Genomic DNA, 25,515 nt, shown 5'->3' with positions numbered 1-25,515 from the left:
AGGGTTTTGCTTCCCCCACCTTTGCTTTGTCAGATGCTTCTGGCGGGGAGGACTGTGGTTATCGAGGGCTTGTGCTGCAGTGGAATTGGTTGGTCTTGGTGGTGCTGCTGAACTCTTTTTGATTTTGCTACTACAGACTAACAGGGCAAACTCCTTTGAACCTTTACACAAACAAACTGATCCCCACACCAAAAGGAGCTGTCTGCATCTCCATATCAAAGGAGTTGTTTACATCCCCCCTCTCCTCCTCCCCTCTATATTTAACCAGTTTCCTTCTGCCCTCCATGCATCTGACGAAGAGAACGTGATTCTCGAAAGCTTACGCTACAATAAAATTGGTTAGTCTTAAAGGTGCTACTGGACTCGTGTTTATTACTATGAGTCATAACCGAGAATATCAAAATGAGTGACTGCAATTTTCTCATATGTGAAACTGTTGGACTCCGGCCAATTTACACAAGTCTGGATATAAATATTTTAATAAATAAGCCAGTTCAGCCCCTCCTTGGCCATTCTTGCCATTCTCAGCTGCTATTCGCACCTGCGTCCAGACGCATCTATTACTACTCATTATACTGTTTCTAATCTGCCAGAGGTCATATCAGTCAGTTACTCCTCTGTTCCTTGCCCTTGTAACAGCAGGGCCTCGCCTAGATCAGCAAGAACACAAAACCTGGTTCCCATTATGGAAAGAATAAAACGACAAGAGGTCATCGTTGAAATCTGTTTTTAAAATAAACAGAACAGGATTCATGCCCTCTGGTTTGGTATCACAGAACAGCTGCATCTTCCTCTGACGCAACAGCCTCTAGAACACACGAGCCCAAGTGAGGAAAGGAGATATGTCTTGTGCTGGATCCTTGCACTATCAGACCCCTCCCTCGTTTACACACCCCAAAAAATCCCAGAGAAGTTTTGCTCTGCTGCTTACTGATGGCTGAAGACCTGAGTGGAAACCTTGGCAGAGCTCCCTCCTGATGCCCGTGGTAAATCTTTAGCCTTTGTGGTGCCCTGAGCTCTCGCAAGGGACAGGCGGCGTGCGGGGTTAGCGCTCTGCTTCGGAAGCTGACAGACAACACACTCCACCTCAGTTCAGTGCAAAGCCAGAAGTAAACAGCTCATTCCGCCTCCTGGCCCACTTCTCCGGAGTTCGTCACGTGTCGTCGTCGTTTCTGATTATCTCTAATTGATCCTCGGTTTGGTAAACTGGCTCCTCCTGGAAGTTCCAAGTCTCCTGGGGCACCTCCCTCAGTTTTTGCCACGGAAAGCGGTGGACGGCGGTATCGTTGAACACATCCAGAAACTGGGTATGAGGTGGGAGGGCTTCTTCCTCAGCGGCTATTAAAATCTAGCCACGGCACAGGGGGAGAGACAGAGAGTCAATGAGAGAGTCCCACTTGGTCATGGGGGGGGGGGGGGGTTGCAGGGAAGGGGGAGAGGACCAGCAACTGGCCCGTTGATGTGCTGGTCAACTTTTGGAAGCCCCGAAGCAGATTTTTTTTTTAAAAACCCTCCCCCCCCCCCATATGCACAGTAGGCTCAGAAAGCAAATTAGGAAGGAAGAGAAACTGAGCAGCTCTTTTGCCAAATGCCTGGCCTGCATCTGCTAAGCCCAGCAGCAGAAAGAAGGCGGGACGGGGGGGGGGGGGGCTAGTCTAAACTGCCAGTTGGAGACTGAGGCTCCCGCTGAAGAGCAGCCCCCCTACCTTTGCGATGTAAGCATAATCCGTTTGGAATATCCTGGTTGGGATCCTAGAAGCAAAAGGGGAGATGCCGGCATTAGAACCAGGCTGGGGGGCAGGTCAATGAAGCTCCTCCTATCCCGTCAAATCAGCACCCCCCCCGGCCCCTCCAGCAATACAGGAAACTGAAAGTTGTTGCATTTTCAAAGCCTGAGGAGAATTTTTTAAAAGGCCGTGGGAAAACCACAAACGAGATTCTTTGGACACGTGGAAGAGAGCCAAGGCCTGAAATGCCACAGCCAGGCAGTACCTTTCTTCAATCCCCTTGAAACTGTTCCCTATGATGATCATTTTGGACAAGGCCTCCGCTGACCAGTTGCTCCACAGCAGGTTGTTGTAGAGCGCTTTGCCACAGTGGACCATGTAGAAGACAGTGGGCTCCGCGATGGGCCGTTTCCCCTCCTGCAAGCAACATGACTTGATTCCCACTCCGGGAGCTGCAACCAGCCCTCCTCTCCCCGCCCCCCCCCCCCGAAACGGGGACAGGCAGCTTCCTTGCACCTAGCACTTCCCTTCTGCAGGCTTTTAGAGCTCTGGGTGCCTTTCTTGGGCAGAGATGCACCCACCTCGTTCTGCGAGAGAACAGAGAGGCCGAGGCAGCTGAGAACTTCCTTTTCCAACGGGGAGAAAACAGGATCAAAGATGCAACACAGCTCTTTGGGAATCTGCGAGGGAGGGAGAGAGACTGCTGTATGGGCTCCTGGCCAGCCAGTGAGCCAAGCTAAGTAGGTTGGGGGTGCAGAGACACTTACTTGGAGCTCCTCCAACAGCAGCAACAAGAAGGCCAGTTGGAAGCGGGCCTTGAAGCAAGAAGAGAAGTTCCCCAAGCCATAACAAACACACTGCAAGCATGGCGGGTAGAGCTGCAGGTGCTCCAAGGCCAAGAGAGCATCTTCCATGATGGGTAAGGGCGTCTCTTTCCTGCATGCCAGGAGTTCTTTCTGGGATCGCAAGAGGATTCCTGGAGCAAGTGAACAAGAAGTGCAGGAGTCCTGTGGCTCTGTCCAGCCCTGGAGACTGCTACGGCCTTGAGCCTTCCCCTGGCCTCCCCGGGAGAGGGCAGGGGTACAGCATAGCCTCTCCCCTGGGCTGCATTTGTCAAGCAGTGTTTCTAATTTCTTTGGGAGCTGCCTATCTAGGCATTTTCTTAGGGGAAAAGAAAGGGGGCTGAAAGCACGCTCAGCAGCTGAGCCCCCGTCCCTCCTGCCACGCAGGGATCTCAGAGTTTCTTTAAAAGGTGAGAGCAGACATGAAAGCCAGGACTTACTCAGACTAGGATTCCAGAACTCAGAGCTGAGCAATTCTTCCCTGTAAGGAGGAGAGAGAGAATAGAAAAAGCAAATGTGGGTACTTCCTTTGATGCCTGGGGGACAGGAGCCAGGCCTCTGCAGGGCTCCATTCCTCAAATGCCTGTGAAGTCGTCAAAGAACAGCACCCTAAGCTCCCTTCCTGTACCAGGAGGTAACCACTACTGGCCCACTTCCAAGCAGGCCTGTGCCCCGGCATCTCTTGTTCTAGACATAAGCGCCTCCTAACAACCAGGTCTCCGAGTGCCTGCAGAATTCTGTGCAGAGGAGACAAGAGCCAGCACGGCCCAACAGCCAAGGAATGGAGTTGGGGTTCAGAAAGCCCCTTGTTCCCACACTGCCTTTGCCTCGAACTCCTGAAGTAGCACGGAGCCAAGCTCATTTTTCTCCATTTCCATTTTGCAATATCACGTTAATATTCCTGTTCTACTTTGCAGAGTTGCTGTATGGATTGCAGATAACACGAAGAAGCACTGAAACATTCAACAGCCTCACCATTCTTAGGAGGCTACAGCAACTGCGTAGTGCACACTTGGGAGTAAGAGTAAGAGCAAGGAAGAGTCTGCTGCAGGGGTCTCAGGGACATTTGCAACCTGCATTGTTTTTACCACACTGGGCAGCCAAATGCCTAAAGGAAAGCCCCCAAACAGGCAAGAATTCCGAGGAAGACTCTCTGTGAATGGAGGGTCTCTTCTTAACTGGCCTGGATAACACCTGCTGACCCACCATGGACGTTTCTTTAGAAAGCCACTTGGCGGTGAAGGGATCAGACCGGGGCCCTCTGCAGGCAAAGCCCAGGCTGCAGCGTAACTGCTCCCTAAACGGAGCTGCCTGTGCCGAGTCAGGCCCTTGCCCCAGCCTGGACAGCCGCCTGCCCTCTGACCAGCAGCCCCTCTCCCAGGGCTCCTTCCACCAGTTCCGTTTAACGAGGACGAGTTTTGTGGGACTTGCTTCATTTCTACTCTGCCTTTCTCCCCAGCGGGGACACAACGCAGCTGACATTGTCCTCCTCGCCTCCCTTTGATTTTCACAACAGCCCTGCGAGGCAGGGTTCGGCTGAGAGGGGACAGGCCGGGGATTGGCCTTCTGCGTGCCAGGCCGACGCTGCACCACCCAGGCCGGTTCCCACGAGCTCCTGCAGCAGCCTTCTGCCGAGCCCCCCCCCCCGCCCCCGGCTCAGCTTCGCCTCCTCCGGCAGCTTCTCCGGGTCCCGGGGAAAGAAAGGGCCGTCACGCCACCTCCCCGCGCCGGATCCCGCTTTGGACGGGAGAGGCTGCTGAGTCCGGGGATTCGGGCCGCCCGGGGCGGGATGCCGGCTACCCCTTCCCAGCCCGGCAGGGCGAGTCTCCCGGTGCGCTCCAGGGGCCGGTGGAGGGCGGCCTCGGGGGCCAGCAGGGCTCGCCTTGGACGCCCGGGCAGAGCCTCCATGCTCGGAGGCAAGCCTGCCGCGCGCCCCCCGCCCCCGCCCCCGCCCCGCGGGTGGACTGCGCCTGGCCAAGGGAGCTCCGCCGGGCCCTCACCGCGCCTCCCGCAGGCGCCGCCGCTGCCGCTCCTCCTCCCGCTCGGCGGGGACCCCGGCCGGGCCCCGCTGCCGTCGCCGCCGCCGCCGCCTCCCCCGAGGGCCGCTCCAGCCGCCGCCGCCGCCAGCACCGGGCTCCATGCCGGGGAACGGGAGGCGGCCGCAATTGGCCCTCCGCGGCACCCGTACGGCAGGCCCGCCTCTCCCGGGCCAGACAGGTCACTTCCGGCTCGCTCGACCCTCCTCAGCGGGCCGAGGGCCCCGCGCGGCCAAGAAGCTCCTGCGAGGCGCCGCCCCCGACCGCAGCGCCGCCGAGGGCCTGGGCCGGGCCGAGAGGGGCCGCTCCGCCCCTCGTCCTCCAGAGGCCTCGCTCGCCCGGCCGCCGGAAGCCGTGGCAGGACGCTCTGGCCGCTCGCCGCTCTTTGGCAGGCAGGGTCACGTGGCCGCTGGAACCCGGAAGCGCGTGTTGCTGGCGCCGCCGCCTCTGAGCATGGGCAGAGCGCTCGGCCGCCGCTCTCCCGCCGCCGCGTCTCCGGGGAAGGGAGGGCAGCCCCGAGCGGCGCGGGGAGGCGCGGCCTGAAGCGGCCGGGCCCATGGCCGACCCCGACCCCGGCCCCGGCCCCGGCCCGCCGGAGCCCGCCTGGTGAGTCCTGCCCTCGGTCCCTGCCTGCCTCCGATGCAGAGAGCAGCCGAGAGCCCCGAGAGAGGCGGCCGGGGAGGGCCCCGCGTCTGCTCTGGGGGCTCCGAGGGCCTGTCAGCTGGGCGGGGGTGGGCGAGGGGAACATTGTTCCGACCTTGTGAATGGACTCGAGCGCCGCGGTCTCGCGTGGCAATTGTAATAATAATAAAATAATAACATTCGATTTACATCCCGCCCTTCAGGACGACTTAACGCCCACTCAGAGCGGTTTACAAAGTATGCCATTATTATCCCCACAACAACAATCCCCCTGTGAGGTGGGTGGGGCTGAGAGAGCTGTGACCGACTCCAGGTCCCCCAGCTTGCTTCGAGGGGAGGAGTGGGGAATCAAACCTGGTTCTCCAGATTAGAGTCTCGCACTCTTACCCACAACCCCAAACTGGCTCTGCCCTTGAAGCTTCTTTAGGTACAGTGGGGCTTCATTAGAGCAGAAATGAGCATCTGTAGTCCCGCACGATCGCTAAGCGGCACATGCCCTGCCAAGTACCACGTGATCAGCCGTCAGGACATTCAATGCAAGCAAGTACAACAGGGCACAGCCACTGCTCATTTGAAAACCAGCCGAATGCCAAAATGCTGACGACTTTTTCTGAATCACAATTAGCCTGGCATCTTTCGCATGGGCTTGTCTCCTCTGCTCTGAAGCGGGATGGGGGTGTCCTGTCACCCGTGGAGCCCTTCTGCTGAGAAGCATCAGCATCTCTCCCTTAGCAGCGCAACCAGCCCAAAGGTCTAGCCCACACAATTGCCCTGCAGTGCAGAACAGTTTTTGCAGCTGTCAGAATCATAACTCGGCATGCAGCTGGTTTCTCCCATAAGCAAATTGCTTTTGGAAGCTCTTTTCATCCCAAACCCAGAGCAGAGCTCTGAAAGGCTGTGCCCTCCTCCCTCTGTGGCATCTGACCATAGGGGCCAGGGGAATAATCCTTCCTTGGTGCTGCTGCCTTGCAGGTGGAACTGCTTTTTCCTTTACGATGGTTCTAAGGTGAAGGAAGAAGGGGACCCCACGCAAGCTGGTATCTGCTATTTCAGCCCCTCTCAGGTAAGCTCATCTCACTTGGACCCAGGAGCAGCCATTGTTGGGGGGGAGGGGGTTAGAGAGGCACGTAGGATCCTTCGTGTTGTTAAGACAGTGAGGAAATTTGCTGAGGGTGAGACAGGCTAGAGCCCCAGGTACCTTGCCTCGAATCCCTTAAGTATGTGACTTGCCCCCTGCCTCTTCGACTGGGGGTTATTTGGGGCAGGGGGTTCCCTAAGGGCGGAAGGAATGCTTCAACTCTCTGCGGTTTCTTGGCTGGCTCCGGGCAGGGCAGCGAGCATAGAGATATTTCTCGCTGTACTCTTTCCTGAAGCCATCCTGCTATTCTTATTCGGGTGCCTCAACTGTAGAGATTTCTTTTCTGCACACACATCTCTTCTGTGATTTTGGAAGTTGCATAGTTTGCCGAGATGGGGGAGGAGCGGCTCCCTGGCTGATGGTCCCTCAAGCTTGGATTTTGCTTGCTGCGTCTCACGTCCCAGCAGCTTCCCTCTGCCGTGTGCTCCGTGCAGTGGCTCTTCCCTCCTTCCCTGGCAGACCCCTCTGGACCAGCAGGAGCTGATATGCAGCCAGGTGGCAGGTGTGGTCCGTTGGATGGCAGAGATCTCTGGTTCACCACCCCAGCTCATTCGCCTGAGGAAGCTCAAGTTTTCCGTGAAAGTGGATGGCAGCTACCTTTGGGTGAGTCTTTGCAGGGTGCAGGTTTCTTGCTGAGGCACTTACAGTAACTGTGCTTATATACCCCTGTTCTAGACAGGTTAGTACTTTATACAAAGTGGTGAACAAAGTGAGGGTTGCTATTATCCCTACAATACAGCTGGGGAGCTGCTGGGATTGGGAGGAGCTGCTTCCCCACGGCCACCTGCTGAGCTCATGGCACTAGTGGGATTTGAACCAGCAGAGTGCTGATTTGCAACCCAACCACTATGCTATCAGTTTCCGTGCTCAGTTCAAGGTATAAGCTATCACATGCAAGGCTCTTCTCGGCCTTGGTCCAGCTTACCTATGGGACCACCTCTCCCCCCGTGTTTCTCCACAGAAGCTTCGCTCATCTGAACAGGGTTTCCTGCAAGTGCCACCCTGCACATGGGTGAAATCAACAGCTGCCCACACATGTGCATTCTCTGTGGTGGCCCCTACCCTGTGGAACAGCCTGCCTGAGGAGATCAAGAGAACCCCGACTCTCCTGGCTTTCTGCAAACAATACAAAACTGATTTTTTCAGTAGGACTACTGAGGAGGGCTGTATTGTAGGGAGGGGGTCTCAGATGCTTCACAAATGAGTTAGGAATCATAGACTTCACCACTGTGTTGTTTCATGTCCTGTTGGTGGCTTTAAGTATGTGCTCCTGTCATTGAGTGCTGCCTGTGCTTCAAGTATGATCCTACTGGGTAGCTCTGTGTTGTCTAATGTCAGTCCTAGAATTGCTTATGCTCTGTTTCAGGATTTCTTCCACTGTATATTGGATTTTTGCTAATGTTACATCTTTATAAACTTGCATTTATTCATCCTAAGGCATTGTTTATTGAAATGTCCTTGATACTGACTGTACTAATTTCACATTATGTAATCTGCCTTGAGTCTCAGTGAGAAAGGAGGACTATAAATGACATTAAATAAATAAGTAAACGCTACTGCAAGGAATATGCCATGCCTAGTGCAGCTGCAGGAGCTATGGAGATCAGCCCCTGGTCAGAATGTTGGTCTCATGCACTTGCATGCTCACAGGTGCTGGGCTGCACTGCTGACCTGCCTGATACCAGCTGCCAGCACTTCCTGGACCACCTGACTGGACTCTTCTGCTTTCACAATGGACCCCTTCCTCAAGCCTACGAGGTGAGTGGCGGTTCCGTGTGGGGGCAGAACTCCTGCCCCTGGGCTGGCCTCGACTGCCCTCTTCACATCCTGCACCCGGAGCCTCCGTTTCACTTCCGCACGGCCCTGATCCAGGCCGTATCCTGACTGGCCACTTGGGGCTTCCTGCACTTGCCTCCGGCAGGGTCACTCCTCTCACCGGGAAGCTGCTCCTTACAAGTCCTGAAACCTGTTGGCGAATCACTTGCTCTGTGTAGGCTTGCTTATGCCTCCCTGATGAATTTCTGGCATCCACAGCCTGGCTGTTCTGGTTTCTGAGGCTGGAATCCTGCTGAACTCCTAGTGAGTGTCCTCACTTGTGGGACGGGGCCTGCAACCAAAGGAAAGTCAGCAAAACAGGCTGTGATTTCCACAGCTAGGACAACGCTCTTGCCCAGAACCTCCACCCTTCCTGGTTTCTTTTTACATAAAAGGTGGTTCAGGGTAGCAAGTTGCTGATACCAGAAATCCAACATGTGTATAAAATACGGTTCATGGAAAGAGTGCTCTTCAGAGAGAATGCAGATACGCAGTGCTCTCTATCATTTCCTCTTCTTGGGGCTCTTCCGAGAGGCTGACGGGGTCTCCGTGTTCTTCTCAGGAGCGCCCACGGGAAGAGCTGGACCAGGAATGGGAGCGGTATGTGAGGCATTTGCAGTGCAACACCAGCGACCTGCACCGGATCTTCAGCTCCCTTTGGGCCGTGGACAAAACCAAAGTAATGCTTGGCAGGCGTGGCTCCCTTCCCCTGGCTCTTCTCTGTTCCGGGGCTGTTGAAGTCTTGACTCTCCCTGTTCTCCTGTCCAGGTGGATCCACTGCTGCTGCTGAAAGCGGCCCTGATCCTCCAGACATGCCAGCGCACTCTTCACGTGTTGGCTGGATGCATTGTCTACAAGGGCTTGTGAGTACTGGCACTGCAGGGCCCTAGAAAGGGATACTTTGCTGTGCAGTTCTCACGCCCCTCCTCTCACCAGGGCTTGGGTCGCTGCCTTCTTTGGAGTCAGGCGCTGGCCCAGGCAACCAAGCCTTGTCCTCACTGACTGGCAGCCCTCCCGTCCAAAAATCATTTTGGAAAACAGAAGCTCCAGGGGTTGAATGTGGGTCCTTCTGCCTGCCCCAGGTGTTCTCTGGCTTTCAGCAAGGAATCTAATGGTGAAGTTGGCATGTTACAAATCCCAGTTATGCAGTCTTGGTTCGCCGACAGCTGCCTTTGCTTCCTTTGTGACTGGCAAATCTGGGCTTGCTATGCTGGCCACATTTTGGAGGGCAATGGTGGGGGAAGAGGGAATCTGAATGAAGGGACCTCCCCCCCCCCTCTTTCTTCTCCTGGGCGTTACATTTTGGCGTAATTGCTGTGAGGTCCTATTACCCTCTCTGTGCTGGGTTTGCACATCAGCAGAATTGCAAGTTTTGGTCAGGCATATGCCCTGCAGTGGGGCTCTTTGGCCAGCAGAAAGGGCTGAGGGGCAATCCTTGGGCCTGGAGGGATCTTCAGCAGGCACCCTTTGATGCGGACCACTCCTCCGTGATGTAAGCCGGCCATCCGGACCCTGGGTGTTTCTGAACCGCATTGGCCACTCCCAAGAGGGGCGGGGTCTTGTTCCATGATGGAGGAACAAGGAATGCATCCCCCTGAGGGAGTCACAAGCACGCTTGTCCGCTCAGCAGTCCTCTCTTCCCAGGGTCGTCAGCACCCAGTTGCCACCCGACCTCACTGCCCGGGTTCTGCTGCAAGAGGCAGAGAGAGACCCCAAGGTAGGTTTCAGCTCGCCGGGGGGGGGGGGGGCAGGCTTAGGAGCCGTGGCCCTTAGTGTCCCCTGCAGAATCCGGGAGCGTGCCGGCTAGGGCTCCGGTTCTTGTCGTTGACCCAGAAAGAGCAGGTGGCTTAGGAACTAGAGGGCAGCTATGGCTTCCCATGTAGCTGCTGGTTTCCATGGCTTTGGCCTGCTAAAGCCTCTGTGTGTTTCTACTCCTCCTCCTCCTCCTCCTCTTCCATTATTTTTTCCTTTCAGACTGTGTGAATCTATGATTGGCGTAAATTGGGTACTGCATTTGTTTAGAAAATGCCCTGTTCCATTCTGCCCGCCCCCCCAGCCCAGATCTCTTGGGGCGGCTCTTGCCATCAGTATCCGTTACAAAAAGGCAGCCCCAAACTTAAAAGAACTGCAGTCATAACAGGTTCATAAAATTTTTTTTAAGGGACAGGGAAGTAAAAGGTGTTAGACCAAACATCAAATATCTATCAGTATCAATAAATACAGCCTACCTAAATCACAAACACCGCCGTAACTTGCTAAATCCTTAGACGGTCCCGCCCGAAAAGGCGCCAGGTCCTGCACGCTGCTTGTTCGTGTCTTCTTCATGGGAGAATATTTATCGACTGCTGTTTATTGGAGCATCTGTTGGGCCATTAATGATCACGGTCGCCCGTTCTGCACTGTTGCTCTTTCCCATACACTGATTTGAATAGACGTCTGATGTATATTTATCGGCTGTGTCCGTTGAAGTCTCTTCCCTGGGAGGGTGACACCCAGGTGTTTGGCATTTTTCCCGTGGGAGCCTCTTTTTGGCTCAGGTTAGACCAAACAGATGAGGAGAGACAGCAAGGCAGAGTGGAGCGGCGTCTTTGAAAGCACATGATATGGTTTGGCTGCTGAGCGCCCAACAGATCGGGCGCTTGGCCTCATCGTGGGTCTTGCCTCTGTCGCGGTTGCGGGGCTAACCGGGGGCTCCTTTCTGTTCCAGGGCCTGCCCACAGATGGAGGCTCGCTGCAGGATCAGGGTGAGTGGAGGAGGGGCTTTGCATTGGCAAGTGGGGGGGGGGCATCTCCTCATCAGGTGCAAACAGCAGCATCTCCTGCGGGAAGTCTGGCCTGCAGCCCTCGGCACCTCCCCCCCCCCCCCCCCCGTTTCAGAGGCAAAGGACAGTTTGCCTTCCTGCCCACGTAGTGGTGAAGGAGAGGTGACAGGCTTTTAGCACTGGGGGTCTGGCACCGCCAGCTGATGACCGTTGGGTGTTTACTGTCTTGGGTCAGAGAGATTCAGGGCTGTGCGGAGCCTGGAGGAGGCTTGAGCGGTACCCCCGTAACCTCTCTCCTTTTGTGGTCCCGTCCTGGGCCCTTTGCTTGACAGCCAGCAGCACGAGGGTCCAAGGGTTTCCTCGTGTGCTGTGCAGCCTGTGTGTTCCCTCGGTGGCTCCACAGGACTTGCTGGCATAGACTGGATTCGTGGGTTTTTAATGCAGAGAATTCTGCTTGGTGGTGGGAACTAAAGAAGAACCACTGTGAAATACAGCTCTTCACGGAGGAACACAAGATGAGAATGGTATTGTTTACAAAATATTATTAATAGTGCCTGTTGACATAGTAAACTTCATTGTTTGGTTTGGAGAGAATATTTGACTCTGTTTGCATGTCTGATGCTCGGCCAGTTTCCTTTACTGGGGAAGGGACTGAATTGCCGAAATCTGGGAGTCATCCGGAAGCCCCGTCCCTCCACTTGCTTGCAATACTCTGCAGACCGTGATTAATTCAGCTCAGAAGTTTTTATCAGTCAACTGATAATTCTTAATTATTTCTGGATACTGGATTGAAATTGTTACATTTTTGTGCTGATAAAAGATCTCCGATGATCTGCTAATGAGTTAGGAACCGTAGACCTCGCCACTAGGTGTTGTATTGGATCCCTAAAGGTGGACTATAAATGACATAAATAAATAAATGATATTTTGTATACAATAGCATTCTCATTTTGCGTTCACTCGTGAAGCGCTGTTTTTCATAGTGGTCCTTTTTGTTACATTGCTGGTTACTCTGTGATTCCTCTGGTATTACTGGTAGTGAGTACTGGCATTGACCCAGAAAAGGGTTTTTCTGTCGTTTCCAAATTCCCTGCCCCTCATGCTGACTGGTCGCCCAACGGAGCAGCCCCAGGCAAGCAGGAGGCCCTTGCAGAGCAGCTCTCCCTGGGATATGAGAGAGGGATGCAGAGCGGGGGGAGGGCTGCAAGGCCGCTGCTCACTCCAGCCTGCGATTCCCCTGTCTGAAGACGCGAGGATCCGCGAGGGGGAAGGAAGGAAGGCGCTGCGTAACGCTATGGCCTCCTGGATGTGTTACGCTGCTGTTTTCTAGCATCGGGCAAAAAACCTTTTCTTCCATTCCCTAGAAAACCTTTTGCTGCCCCCGGAAGCTCCCCGTTTACCTCAAGGGGTCCAGATCACCCCCGTTTATCTCTTAGAAAGTGAAGCAGCCACGTTGCGAGGCTTTCCTGTGGAGTGGATGGTCAGGTGAGGTGGGGATGGGGTCTGTTACTCCCTCCAGGCGTGCCGTGTGTGCACTGGGCCACCCTTCGTAGCCAGGATTCTGCTCGCCGCGCTGCTGTTGTGGTTTTACTTAGCACAGGAGAGAAAGCTGGCTTGTTCTTTGCTCGGTGTATTTAAAGAAATGTTGATTGTTTGTCTTAATGCTCCTGAAATTACCTTTTTTGCACGCCTCGTTCACTTGCGCTTCTTTTGGTCCCTCCTGTTCACTTCCTCGGTGCAGACCTCCCACTTCTTAGAAGAAGGCTTGTTGCTTTTTCGGGCTTCTTGGCTTGAGCTGTGCCAGCTCTGCAGGCGTTCTTTTGTGCTTGGCTGTGCATTTTCTAACTAGGGCAACACATCCTTCCTGGGCTTCAGCTAGAGCAGCTTTCAGTGGCTTGCAGGCATCCATCCAGGGCCAATTCTTGTGACAGGTCTCAGGGGGGCCAAGCGAGCAGTGCTGATGATGGAGCAGCCTCGGCAGCCATCACCAATGGGCCCGGTGGAGCAGCTTTGGTGAGGATGGCCTTGTACGTCCACCGCGTCCGAGGTTTGGTGCTCGTCCTCCTGGCTGAAGAGCAATTTGTTGAGAGTGAGGGCTCCATCAAGGATGTGGTAAGAGACACTTTTTGCTTGACGCCTCCCCCCGCATTAGAGTGCAATGCCCGAAAGGCTTTTGGCCTACAGAACTGCCTGTGATGCCGGCCAAGACCTCTTGCCTTCTTCCCAAGGCAACACAAGGGAACTCCTGAGATAATTCCAGCAGGGAAGGGCACGAAATGTTTGCCTCGAAGACGGTGGTTGCACCTGAGCTGCCTGCGGTGGGCAGGCAGAGTGGGGGAGGGCAAACCTGACTCGTTCCACGCGTGCCTTCTCAGGAATGGTTCCATGCGGCCTGTAGCTGGGCCTTGTGGGGTGGAGAGGCACCCTTGGGCTTCATCCAGACCCCCAGAGCCGCATCTGTACTGTGCAGGTGGATTGACCCGGACAGGATCTGACAGGGGCATCTTTCTCTCTCAGTATCACAGCAGTCTGGCCTCTCTGAACGGGTTGGAGGTCCACCTACAGGAGACCCTGCCAAAGGGTGGCCTCGGCTCGGCCAAGAGCTCCTACGGCTTTGCGCATTATGACTTGATCCAGAACGTTCTTACCAGTGAGTGCTGGCCCACGCGAGACTTGTGGGTCTGGAGGGGCTCTGGCCGTCATGCGCCATGGGGGTGGGCTCTTTCCTGGCTCCTGGTGGTGGTGGGGCGTGCCCTCAAGTCAGAGTTGGCTTATGGCGACCCCTGGCGGGGTTCTCATGGCCAGAGACTAACAGAGGTGGTGTGCCGTCGCCTGCCTCTGCAGCCCTGGTCTTCGCTGGAGGTCTCCCATCCAAGTACTAACCAAGGCCGACCCTGCTTTGCTTCTGAGAGCTGACCAGATCAGGCTCCCCTGGGCTCTCCTGGTCGGGGCGTCCGTAGCCGTGCAAAGGCAATTTGCTGCTCTCAGGGGACAGTGGTTGGAGGGCAGTTGTGGGCTGAAAGGTTGAGGGGTCGGGGGTCTGGATGGTTCAGGAGCTGATGCAGTTTCAGGCCCAGTGAGGGGAGAGGTGGTCAGATGGAGAGAACCTGTAGCAGCAGCTCCCCTGTAACAGGCCTTGGGGGCACAGGGAACGGCATGAGCCATGCAGCCAAGGAAGCTGGGGTTGAGGTTGGGGTCATGCAGCCCCTGGTTCAGTTGCTGTCTCTGCTGCTTGGGTCAGACAGCCATTTTTCGCTCTAGTAGAGTGAAAAAACTGGCCTGCCTTGCAGGGATAGTGTAAGGACTACAGTAAGAGAACCTACAGGAAGTGCAGTGTAAAAGCTCAGCTTTATTTTTGGCTCAGTGGAATAATAATAGTAACGTTCGATTTATATACCGCCCTTCAGGACGACTTAACGCCCACTCAGAGCGGTTTACAAAGTGTGTTATTATTCTCCCCACAACAACAAACACCCTGTGAGGTGGGTGGGGCTGAGAGAGCTCTGAGAGAGCTGTGACTGACTCAAGGTCACCCAGCTGCCCTCAAGTGGAGGAGTGGGGAATCAAACCCGGCTCTCCAGATTAGAGTCCTGCTGCTCTTGACCACTGCACCAAACGGGAAGAGCCTCTGCTTTGCGTCCAGAAGGTCCAGGGTCCATTCCCAGGTTCATGGCCAGGCTGCCCGAGACCCTGCAGAGCTGCTGCCGGTCTCAGAGAATACCAACCGTGATGGACTGCAGGTTTGATGCCGCCTAAGGCAGCCTCAGGTCTCCACAGGAATCGGAGGTGGCTGAGTTTTGCGTCGTGAGACCTTGTGGTGGCCAGGCATGGAGTGGGGAAATGAGTCCAATCGCCCTGTTGGCAACCAGGCCAAAGGCAACGAGGACCTGTGCAGTGGTGGGGTGAACCCAGCCCCACGCTCCTCTCAGGAAGGGGGCAGGGCCCCCAGGCAGCCTCCCTGCCCCTCACCCCCCCCCCAGAGCAGTGGTGCAAAGGAGCTGCCAGTGCCCCCCCCCCCCCCGGCTGCCTTCCTGCCTGGGCCCTGCTTTTGCTGGTGGGCGGCCTCGCGTTGCTCACCGGCCACAATCCTCTCCCTCTTTAGCTAACTTTTCACCAGCCGGCAACCCCCAGGACCAGCACTTCCAGAGAGCGGCGAGCTTGATCCATGCTGACTTAAACCAGCTGCCAATGGTGTCGGAAATAACCGTCCGGTAAGGAGATCAGACAGGAGTGGCTTGGGCAGGGGGCCAAATAATTTCCTTCTCCCTGTCTCTGGTGGAATTAAAAAACCCAACAACCTGGCCCTAGTTGACTTTAGCATGCAGTAGGCATCAATGGAATGGAGGTGGTGAAAGGCTTGCAGCGCTTCCAGTCCCCTGAACAGCGTTTGTTGCTTTCATGGAAGCTCCTCCTAAACACAACCTTTACTCGAGAATATCTGTAGATTGATACGTTGTGCACAGGGCCTTCACGCGCCCCTGCAGCATTCTGTAAAGGTGCTTTTAGGAGGATCCTGAAGGTGGTGGACTTTGTTTGTGCCACGCACCAAGTTGGCGGAGAGTTCTTTAATGGGGACACAAATGCAAATTCTATCCGAATGCATTCTGTTGTGTGCCTAATGATGTGTGTCTTGCGTGCCTGAAAAAGCTCAAGTGCTGTAACTTGGAGGCCTCTAGTAGAACGGTTCTCCCTCCCCAGCTCCAGCAAGGGGGTTTGGAGAGGGCAGAGTGGCTGCTGGCTGGCTGTTTACACAAGCACACTAGGAAGGGGCTTGCGGGCACACACGTCTTCCTTGTGATGGGGGGCATCTTCACAGCAACACACCGGGGGGGCGGGGGGGGGCAGAGTGGAAACACCTTGTGCCTGCAGCTGGATGTCTTCAGCTTACTGACCAAACTTGCCCACGGCCATTCTCTTTCTTCCCGGCCTGCCTCCTGTGCTGGCCTTTCAGGAACGCTTCCACAGCCGTGTACGCCTGCCGGAACGCTATCCAAGAAACGTACTTCTTCCAGGTGGGCTCCCCACTCCGCAATTCGGGGGCACCTAATCCTCAAGACAGCGCCTTCGCCTTGCCCTCCAAGGCCAAGCAGAAGCTACTGAAGCACGGCGTGAACTTGCTCTGAGCCAGGCAGCCTTGCGGCGTGTAGCAGCCATCTGGGACCTTTGAGCACTATGGAAATGCCTTTGTGTTTTTTAAAAATAATGTGGGTGGGTGTGGGAGGATACACCACAGCGTGGGGACAGCCACTTCCAACCATGCCTCTCGTCGTTTGCACTTTTGGCAAAGAAAGTCCAGGTTTCCTGGAGGGGGGCGGCGGCCATCCTTTGCCAGATACTGGCGGGGGGGGGGGGAGCATAAAGCTTTCAGACATGCGCCACTTCCTACTGCATGTAGATGTACACCATGCAAGATTGTACCCTTTCTACTCTTTTTTTTAATCAGGTGAGACCCTACACTCATCATTCTCAAGCTTTAGCCTCTCCTGCAGGCATTTCTGTTGGGAGGTGGTGGCAGATAGTTTATCCCTCCCCTCCACCGATACAAATGTTCGAAATGGAAGGCGCGCACTCACCCCACCTCTCCTGATGGGAGAGAACAGAATGGGGCGGGGAAGGAAGAGCTTCACAGAGGGCAGACTTCTTGTACCCATGTGGAGGCAGCACTAATAAAGTTTCCAGCTCTGGCTGAGAGGCCCCTCCTGGGGCTGCCCCGGTGTGCTCTTCTTTGCACAAATGAGTGAGCTGGAGGCCGCCTCCTGCTTCTGCAGGGCCCCCCCTCTTGCCCTCCCGTAGACTGGGCTGGCTTGAACGCAGAGGGGGTGGGAGCAGAGTGTCCACCTGTAGTGCCCCACCCCCCCCCCCCACATACACACCATGGAGGAGTTAGAGCTGAAGGACCCAGAAGGTGGTGGCGGCGGCAGCAGCAGCAGGGGTGTGGGAGGCTCCGTTTCCAACCATGCAGGCCTGTTTGCGTAGCAACAAAAGCAGGGAGCTCAAACACCCGCTGTGCCTGCAGCTGCTGCCCAGCAAGCAAAGACTGCAGCCTCTGTGCCATCTGTCAGCACCAGCCTCCGAGGCAGAGGGTGGGCGAACCTCAACACGGACCTTCTGCCAGAGGCCTGGCTAGAGTAGAAGCCCCCCTGAACTGCTAGATCTCAGCTCTGACATTGCAATTGTCCATCAGCATTCGAGTTGCAAAAGCCTACAAGGATAAGCGGGGGCGGGGGGAGAACAATCCCTGCTGGCTCCCTGGGTGCTGGGGCAGGGCTTCTGCCTGCGTGAGTGCGCTCTCCCCTTTATGGCCAGAGTGTTTCTCACGCAGTACCGCTGTCAGCCTCCTCCAGTTGCAGAGCGGCCTGTGCCTGTCTGAGGCTACACAGGGAGAGGGAGGCACAGAGCAGGTCTGAGCCAGGGGCTGCTGGTGCTCCATCACCTGGCCCAGAAGATGCCCCTTTCACAGGTGAGCACTTGCGCCATGTGCTTCCTGGCGTTCTTCCAGCAGAGGCTCCTACAGCTGCTGAAAGAGCCACTTCAAGCAGGGAGCCACTTCTTGCAGAGAAGGTATCAAAATTGGGCCCAGTCATCCCTCACCTTAGCATGACTTTGCCCCTCCTCCCCCCCAATAACTCACAGCCAGCTGCATTTTTCAGCACAATTGTTTATTTGCTTGCCTTGGTTCTTACTGGCACAAAAATGACCCCAAGCCATAACACGCTTTACCAAGCCATGTTGCCTCCCTGAAAAACTCCCTCTGGCTGTCGGGTCAGCTGGAGGTGCAACAAAGCATGCGTGGCTTCCTTGTCTCTCTCCCGCCACAAAACCATGATGTGGAAAGTGGGTCTGGTGGTGATGCTTGACCTGCCCACCCTCCTGGCGGCAAACACTTCCAGGCTGGGAGGCATTTGGCCTGGTGGCTTCCTGCAGCCCAGCTCATTCGCCTCCCCTGCTGCTCATCGCCCAGAGGGCAGACCCGGGGGGGGGGGATTCTGCTCCTGATCTCAGCCAAGTGGGGAGAGGCTGGCTTCCCCCCCCCCACACACACACACAAGAGCAGGAAACGGGTTCAAAGAAGGTGCAAGCGGCTGATGCAAAGCTTGAGAAAAGGTGTTGGTGCAGCCCCTCCCCCTCCTTGCCCTGCACCCCAAGTGTGTGGAAGCGGATGGAAGAATGAGGCAGCCGGGGCTCCAAGTGCCCCCTCTGTGCCACTGCCCTCCCTAGCTGGGGGAGCCCCCTGCAACTGCAGCCCCCTCTTCCCCTCGAGTGAAGGGGCGGAGCTCCCTTTGCACAGGCCGAGGCGTTGCTTTGTCTATGAAGAGGACCACAAAGGAAAGTTCACACAGCAACATTCAACAATACCTGGGGGAGAGGCTAAGCTCTGGACACCGCAAAACACAGCTAGCAACATAACACACAACAGTGGCACTGTGTCTAACCCCAGAGTCAAGGGGGTGGGGAAAGGCTGCCCGCCGCCCGCCCTCCCGAGTAAAGGATGGGCAGAAAGGCAGGTTGACCAAAGGTGGAAAGTCCCATGTTCAAAAACGGGTGCAAGGAGCAAACCCCACCCTGCGTGTGTGCGCGTGCACACACGCACCAGGATGGGCAAGCTTTGCGCAGAGAGGCTGTAGCAAGTGGACATCCCCCTCAGGGGCCTCCCCTCCGCCTGCTCTGCCGGGGCAATTGCATCATCGTCCGGGAGCAAAAATAAAATCGAGGGCCTGGCGCTCGGCTGCGGCAACGTTGGGGTGCCAGAGGTCCACCATGAAGATGACGCGCGGACCTTCGTCGGGGGGACCTGCGGACCAAAGGAGCAACAAGGTGAGTCTTCCTCTGTCCTGCAAGCACATTCAACAAGCCCTCAGCCCAAGACCACTCCAGCCCCCCAGGCTTCTGCGCAGCTGCCACGGAAAAAGGGGGCCCAGCTAGAACAACGGAGCAAACCCCACTCCAGCCAACAGGAAGCCAGGAGAAGCAGCCCTGAGTTCCCGGCAAGCAAACTGCAGGAACCGCGCTAGGGGGGCCTGCAGCGGTTTCGTGGGTCTGCCCAGAGTCGTCATTTGGCCTGGGACTCTCCCTCCTAAACATTCACGTTCATTTGCAGTCCAGAAGGTAAGGGAAAGCAGCATTCTTTCCAGGCCCCTCAGTTTCTCATCTTGCGCACGCAACCCTTGGCTAAAATCTTGCAAAAAATCTGCCAGGGAGTTGTTCCGGATATGTTGGCTAACGCAGAGCAGCGGGATGCAAGCAGGGCCGTGTGACGCTGCCCTCTGCCTGGTCCAGCCCTTGGCCCATCTTGCTCCCGAGTCTTTCCTCTGGTTTGCAGCTGCTCTCCAAGGCCTGCGACCTTTACACTGGAGATGCCGCCCAGGCCTGAAGCAGGGGCCCTAAACATGCCCAGGAACGACTCTCATTGCTGATCTATGACTTTCCTATGTATTTGCATAATTTGTGACAGAACTGAATTCCTCCCTCTGGAACTAGGAAGAGGAGGAGGTTCGGTGGCGGGCATCTCTCTGCTCAACATGCAGCAGGTTCCCAGTTTAACATTTTGTAAAACATTTGATTTATATCCTGCCCTTTAGGACAACACCCACTTAGAGTGGCTTACAAAGTATGTTGTTATCTCCACAACAATCTCCCAAGGTCACCCGGCTGGCTTCAAGCTGCATTTGAATGGGTCAGGCAGTAGGTGCCGGGGAAAGTCCTCCTGGCTGGAGAGCTGTAGGCAGACTTAGCCGACAAGACCAGCACTGACCAACCAAAGGGACCTGGTTCGGAGAAGGCCGCTTGACATGTTCAAAGCTGGAGCTTCCCCAACAGACAGCCATGCAGCCCCTGCCTGGAGTCCTCCTGTAAGAGACACCATGCCCTGCTCCACCTGAAACTGGCTCCACTGTTCAGTCTTCTTTACCATGCCGCCTGGGGGTCCTGCCAGCCTCTTGGCTCCAGGCGCTACCTCTGCATTGCACATGACAATGTTTGCCAGCCACAAAGAGACCCCTAACAAGTGCTGGGTGTGGCCTTGCCCAAGTCTCAGTCCATGGTCTAGGTTCTGAGGGAGCTTCACGAGGCATGCATGCTACTCGCCAGCTGGGGGAGGGTTGGGAGGGGGCAGAACTGGCCGTTTTCAGTTGCACCCCGGTGGAAAATATGTGTGTTCTGACCAGTGGCCGGGGGGGGGGGGGGGGCATGCAGGAGGGATGGGATAGGGACTTGCCTCCGTGAAACGCCGTGTGCAGGAAGGAGTCATCGAAGAGCAGGCACCGCCCTTCAGCCCAGCACTGCGGCTCCCCTCCCACCACCAGTTCGCAGTTGCTGGGTGTCTTCAGACCTGAGGGGGAAGAGGAAGAACAGGATAGGGCTTTAAGCAGGCAGGCAAACCTCCCTGTTCCCCTTCTGCCGCCTGCTTGTTCCAGCCTGCTGGATGGGGCTGCAATTCCACCTGCTCGCTACCAAGGAGTCACCTTGCAGGATCTGACCAAGGGCCCCGCTAGCTCAGCTCTTTGGTTTCTCCCAGGGTGGTGCCTCTTTGGCTGGGCACGTGTGGCATTTCCAGCAGGGAGAAGCTGGAACCAGCAGGGCCCTGCAGCCCCCAACACCCTCCTGGAATCTGCCTGCCCCTTTCCATCAACCAACTCTGCTGGGGGGCGTCAGACACAGCCCAGCCGGCCCTGAAGAAAGGGAGACCTGCGGGAAGCCAGGCCTCCCTCGCAGGCAGCTGCACCAGCCAGGCCTCCTCTCTGGTTGCCATGGCAGCAGCCCAGAATGGACCTTGTCAACGTGCTTCCCAGGCAAGGCCGGCAGCACAGCCTGGGCGGCCGGACTCACAAACACTCTTCTGTGATGCTGAACATGTGCGGCGGAACAGAGACAGACGAGAGGATGTCAAAAGCGGAGGACAGACACGGCTGCGGCAGAAAGGCCTCAACTGCCTTTGAGGGGCAGCATTCACAGCCCTCAGGAGCTGCACCAGAGGAGAAAAGCAGCAACGCTGCCTTTTCAAACCACGGGCCAAGTGGTTGGCTGGCGAGTGGAATGCAGTGGGGGGGGGGGGCGGGGGCGGGGGCGGGAAGGGAGCACTGCTCCAGTCGACTGGCCCCCCCCCCCGCAAGACACACGCCGCAGGGAAGATCCGGGCTTTCTCCCACCTGCTGTCCCCCTCCCCCAAGAAAAGCCTCCCCTAAAAGCCTTTCCGCCTCCCTTGTAGTTTCCGGGCAGCCTTGTTTAGGAAATGACAAGCAGAACGACATGGATGGGGGAAAGGTTGCCGTCAGATTTCAGAGGAGGGCGGCCAGCCCCACACGTACCCAAGTGGCAGCGGATGCGGATGTTGGTCGGGCCGTAGTGCTCGGCGATGACCGTGCCGGGGGTCAGCACAGAGATGCAGGCGTTCCCAAAGACGTTGTTGCCCACACAGGTGCGGAGGCTGCCCAGCAAGCGGTACGTCCGGGGGCACTTCCGGCAGTTCCGGGGCACGCACATGCCCTGGTTGACCAGGAAGAAAGTCAGCCACTCCCCGCTGGGCGAGCTGTTCACCTTCCAGCCCTGGGGCAAGCTGCAGTTGGAGAAGGCTTTGTACAGGGCTTCGAACTCGCACAGGATGGTTGGGAAATTCCTCTCCAGGAGCTCCACGTCGTGCTTCTGAGCCTCCCGAGAAAAGTACGGGGTGGTGGGCAGGTCTGGCAAGAAGAAGACTTCCGGTTTCTGGATGGAGGGGCGGCTGGAAAGGTAGCGGCCTTGTTCTCGGATGCCCTTGTGGATGCGGCCCATGCCCGACCAGGAGTAGCGCTTGGCGTACTCCTGCAGATTGTGGTACAGTTTCTGGTTCAGGCCATCGTTGTGGGCGCAGCGCATGCACTCTGGCGAATGGCAGTGAGCATAGCCGTTCTGCAGGCTGTTGAGGTCGCCACCCTGCATGAGAGAGTTCACTGAGACGTACGCGCGGGGCTGCTCTCGCCCAATGTGGTAGCAATACCACACAAACATGGCGAGGAGAAAGGCTACAGTGCCGAGCGCAGCCGTGTTGCAGTCCCGGACAGACTGGATCCCTGTGCCAATGAAGTCTCTCAGCCTGTCAAGTGACCCACTCCAGCAGATCAGCCATTCCAGAGACATCTTGGGGAAGAAAAGCAGCGGCTCCTGGGGAAGAGGCAGTCAGTCAGTCCTCGATTTGCCCGCAGGCTCTCACAGCATGCAGCTCAGCACAGGTGAGAGAGAATGGCAGGCATGTGGGCACTGGCGGCAGTCTTCCCAGCGAGACATGGGCCGGGAGGCTCTGTGTTTAGTGGGCATCTGTGGTGGCTGACCTCAGAGGCATTCCTGGCAAGGGTTCAGGGGGACTCATTCTGGAGAGGCAAAGTACCCGTCTTGTGATCACATGCCCACGGGGCATTCACGCCAGTCGTGTGCCATGCCCTGCAGATTCACTGTTGTGGCACCACCGTTAGCCCGGCAGGAGCGTCGTGCCCGAGGGCTCCTCCTTGCCCCCAGAACTGCATCCTCCTCCCACGCCAGATCCTCAGGCTGAATCATGGAGCAACCGTTGCAGCCAAGCCAAGCGCCGGAGCTCCTCCTATCAATGGCCCTGAAACGGAAGTGAAAGAATTGGAACGGGGCACTGGAACACCCTCCTTCCTCTGCCATCCTCCGCCCGCCAAACCCTTGCATCCACTGCAGGCCAGAAAACCCCCTCACGGATCATGGCCCGTGGTCAGGTCTGTCTGTGCCCCCTTCATTCTGGCGGGAGACTATGAATTCTCAAGAGTTGAGACAGGCCCCGGCTCCTGTGGTGCGCACACGATGTGCACGCGTGCACACCATCAGCTTCTGGCCACACAGGTTTTTTCAGACCGGGCAGGACCTGTACGTGGGGCATTGCCACCCCCCTCCCCCCCCCCACACACACCCCCAGGCCAAAAAAGCTCCTCTCTCTCTCTGCTGCCTTTAGTGGCACCCCAAAGGATGCCACTTCCTGCCTCTGCACTTCAGGGCCTCTGGCTGAGCAGCCCAGCAGGGCACAGGCCCTCCAGGGGCTTTTCCAAGGGATGTGCATGGGTGGAGGCCTCATCCGGAACCCTGCTCTCAGTGCAGGAAGCCACCTGCCTACCTCCCTGCCTGCACTGAGCTCCATGTCTTCGGCCTGCGGAGGAAGCAGCAGTGGGGTTAGAGCCTCCCCGAGGATTGGCAGAGCTCACCTGGCAGCTCACGCATCCATCGCCCAGCCACAGTCTGCCTCACCCACTCCTTGCTAACAGGGCCACTTGCTCAGGCTTTGGAAAGACACCAAGTTGCCAGCGCTGCCAACCAGAAGGCAGTCAGTGCCCCTTCTGGAGAGAGTGCCAGCAGCATGTGGCATCCACGGGCAACAAGGATGCCCACAGCAGGATGCCCAGAGGCTTCATCTCCCTCATAACCACGCAGGCTGCCGCACTGGGTCACAGCAAAGCAATCCTCCACCCGAGGGTCTGGTAGGAAGGGACCCCCGTTCTCGCACCCCCTCATGTCTGTTCATGGCAGGAAAATGGGCTGGTGAGGCTCGGCGCCCCTTTGTGCCCCCATCACCTCTGCACCCGAGTGGGTTGCATCACATCCCCTCTGCAGCTGCCAGGGGCCCTGGGCCATCCCAGCTCCACCAGGACTCCCTGGAGGCCGGGGGATGCGCCCTGCGCCGAGGAGGAGACCTCCACTCCGGGCAGGCGGCACAGGCCAGCGCTCGGCTCCACCCAGCACCCTGCCTTCGGGAGAGGGCAGCGGCAGCAGCGGGCACCCCTGAAAGAGCAGGGAGCCCCTGGGGCAGCTGAACTGCAGAGCTGCAGCCCCGAAAGCAGGGCGGGGGAGGGTCGTGCCGCACACACGCAATGGAGAGAGCTCGGGGGCCCGGGGGGGGACCCAGAAGCCATCTAGCCTGACCCGCCAGCAGGGCCCCTGCGCCACGCCGCCGCTACGCAGGCCCAGGGGCGTCCGTCGCTGGGTGCGCCGCCACCCGCCCCAAACGGAGCTGCAGCAGCCCCGCAGCCCGAGGCGGGCCCAGCTCGGCCGGGGCCGCTGGATCAGGCCCCTCTTGGGCACGGCCGCCCAGCCCCCCCCGCCCCCCCGGGCGAGGTCTCGGCCAGGAGGGGGCCGGGGCCGGGACCGAGGCCGGCGCGCAAGTGCCGCAAAGGGGAGCGAGGCAGCCGCCGTCTCCCGGCGCCGCCATGGGCTCCCGTCGCGGCTTCGGCGCCGGCTCGGTCCGCGCAGCAGCGCAGGGGCTCCCGGCCGCCGCGGAGGTTATGCAATGCAGGCGCGGCAGCCCCCGGGGGCGCCAGGCGGGCTCCGGGCACCTCCCCGCGCGTCCCGGCCCCAGCCCGCGGCGGAGCCCCAGGCCAGGAGGGACGGCCCGGCCCGGCCCGGCCCGGCCCGGCGTGCGCGCCCCGAGCCATGTGCAGAGGGCCGCGGCCGGGCCCAGCGCCGCCAAACACGTGCCGAGCGCCCGCCCGAGCCCCCCGGCGCGCCCTGCTGCGCGCTCCAACCTGCTGCGCGGTGCGGTGCGGAGCGGAGGCGTCCCGGCTGCCGAGCTCAGGGCGCTGCCGGCGTGGCTCTTCGGCGGCGGCGGCGGCTCCGGCTCTCCCGCGCGGACCACAACTCCCAGCAGCCAGCCCGGCCCAGGCGAGGCGCGGCGTGGCGCGGGAGGGGCGGCGGGAGGAGAGGCGGCGGCCCGCCCCGGAGGGAACTGCGCCGCGCTCGGCTCCAGCAGCGCAGGCCGCCGCCGGGCGAGGGCGAGGGCGGGCCGCGGGGCGCCTCTCCCGGGCAGCTGCGCCGGCTCAGCCCGGCGACTCGCCGCCCCCCCGCCGGGCCCGGCCCCGCTGCTCGTCCGGCCCATCGCGCAGGAGGGCGCCGCGGCCCTTCGGGCTGCGAGAGCCGCGAAGGGGGGCTCGTCTCCCCGCGGGAGGGGAGGGTGGGGTCGGGCAGCCCCGCCTCGCCCCGCCCTGCCCGCCCTTCGCCCTCCCGGCCGCTTCCTGCGCAGAAGGCCTGGGAAGGACGAGGGGGCCCCCGGGCAGCGGGAAGGGGCTGACCCTCGAGCCGCCCAGCTGCCCTGTTGCGAAGCGGCCTCCCGCTCCGGCCGGTCCCGGCTCGCCCCCCCCCCGCTCGAGTGGCCCGAAAGAGGCGGCGGGGGGGGGATCGCTTGCCTTGAGCCCGAGGAAGAGCCGCGCCGTTGCCCCGGGCCATTCTGCCTCAGTCCTCCCGAGCCCCTGATGGTGCGGCGGGGAAGGCCCCACCCCGGGGCGCTCGGGCGAAGGGCTCGCCCCTGCCCGCCAAGAATAAACCGCCTGCCTTGGTTGCCGAGGAGAACCGGAGACCCAGCCCCCCCCCCCCCTCTTAACACGGCCCTGCCCTGCAGCCTCTGGCCACAAGCCAAGCCGGAGGGGCCCCCAGGAAGGGCCGGCTGGAAGGTCGGGGCTGCGACGGGGGCCGGGGGCCGGGGGCCAGCCCCTCGGGTTGGGAGAGTAAAGCTCGCTGGCCTGGGACTCGCGGGGGTCGGGCGCGGTGGGCGCTTCGGTGGCTCGAGAGAGGCAAGCC

At 58.3% G+C, this 25,515-nt stretch overlaps 3 protein-coding genes across 4 annotated transcripts; 1 reads left to right on the top strand and 2 right to left on the bottom strand.

The window, feature by feature from the left end:
- Positions 1-710: 710 nt before the first annotated feature.
- SRRD (SRR1 domain containing) lies at positions 711-4,870 on the bottom strand. The gene is made up of 7 exons (XM_054996666.1): positions 4,570-4,870; positions 3,010-3,050; positions 2,495-2,703; positions 2,309-2,407; positions 1,993-2,144; positions 1,707-1,752; positions 711-1,348 (listed from the first exon to the last, which is right to left on the bottom strand). Exons 1-7 carry the CDS (start codon positions 4,707-4,709, stop codon positions 1,154-1,156), a joined length of 882 nt encoding a protein of 293 aa, XP_054852641.1. The 5' UTR covers positions 4,710-4,870; the 3' UTR covers positions 711-1,153.
- Positions 4,871-4,999: 129 nt separating this feature from the next.
- Positions 5,000-16,646, top strand: HPS4 (HPS4 biogenesis of lysosomal organelles complex 3 subunit 2). The gene is made up of 13 exons (XM_054996665.1): positions 5,000-5,211; positions 6,220-6,310; positions 6,845-6,988; positions 8,036-8,143; positions 8,763-8,879; positions 8,969-9,063; positions 9,845-9,917; positions 10,908-10,944; positions 12,327-12,447; positions 12,894-13,074; positions 13,480-13,612; positions 15,065-15,173; positions 15,914-16,646. The coding sequence occupies exons 1-13, from the start codon at positions 5,162-5,164 to the stop codon at positions 16,083-16,085; spliced, it is 1,431 nt and encodes a 476-aa protein (XP_054852640.1). The 5' UTR covers positions 5,000-5,161; the 3' UTR covers positions 16,086-16,646.
- Positions 16,647-17,615: 969 nt separating this feature from the next.
- ASPHD2 (aspartate beta-hydroxylase domain containing 2) lies at positions 17,616-24,604 on the bottom strand. 2 transcript variants are annotated; one of them, XM_054997111.1, is made up of 4 exons: positions 24,468-24,604; positions 21,267-22,543; positions 20,177-20,290; positions 17,616-18,754 (listed from the first exon to the last, which is right to left on the bottom strand). In XM_054997111.1, exons 2-4 carry the CDS (start codon positions 22,072-22,074, stop codon positions 18,645-18,647), a joined length of 1,032 nt encoding a protein of 343 aa, XP_054853086.1. In that variant the 5' UTR covers positions 22,075-22,543; positions 24,468-24,604; the 3' UTR covers positions 17,616-18,644. The 2 variants fall into 2 exon arrangements, with proteins under 2 accessions (XP_054853086.1, XP_054853087.1); XM_054997112.1 differs by lacking the exon at positions 24,468-24,604 and adding an exon at positions 23,154-23,191.
- Positions 24,605-25,515: the final 911 nt, after the last annotated feature.

This window comes from Eublepharis macularius, chromosome 13 (genome assembly GCF_028583425.1).
Source record: "Eublepharis macularius isolate TG4126 chromosome 13, MPM_Emac_v1.0, whole genome shotgun sequence".
NCBI lineage: Eukaryota > Metazoa > Chordata > Lepidosauria > Squamata > Eublepharidae > Eublepharis > Eublepharis macularius.
The sequence above is the reverse complement of the archived record's forward strand: the minus strand, read 5'-3'. Positions and strand labels throughout refer to the sequence as shown.

Coding starts and splice junctions, on each gene's coding strand:
- SRRD (XM_054996666.1), bottom strand. CDS start 4,709: ATGGAGCCCGGTGCTGGCGGCGGCGGCGGCTGGAGCGGCCCTCGGGGG. Junction 3,051..4,569: donor CGGCGCCTGCGGGAGGCGCG/GTGAGGGCCCGG, acceptor TCCTCCTTACAG/GGAAGAATTGCTCAGCTCTG. Junction 1,349..1,706: donor ATTATGCTTACATCGCAAAG/GTAGGGGGGCTG, acceptor TGCCGTGGCTAG/ATTTTAATAGCCGCTGAGGA.
- HPS4 (XM_054996665.1), top strand. CDS start 5,162: ATGGCCGACCCCGACCCCGGCCCCGGCCCCGGCCCGCCGGAGCCCGCC. Junction 10,945..12,326: donor AGGCTCGCTGCAGGATCAGG/GTGAGTGGAGGA, acceptor TCCATTCCCTAG/AAAACCTTTTGCTGCCCCCG. Junction 13,075..13,479: donor AGGGCTCCATCAAGGATGTG/GTAAGAGACACT, acceptor TTTCTCTCTCAG/TATCACAGCAGTCTGGCCTC.
- ASPHD2 (XM_054997111.1), bottom strand. CDS start 22,074: ATGTCTCTGGAATGGCTGATCTGCTGGAGTGGGTCACTTGACAGGCTG. Junction 20,291..21,266: donor CCGCATCCGCTGCCACTTGG/GTACGTGTGGGG, acceptor CTTCCCCCTCAG/GTCTGAAGACACCCAGCAAC. Junction 18,755..20,176: donor GCACACGGCGTTTCACGGAG/GCAAGTCCCTAT, acceptor TTTGGTCCGCAG/GTCCCCCCGACGAAGGTCCG.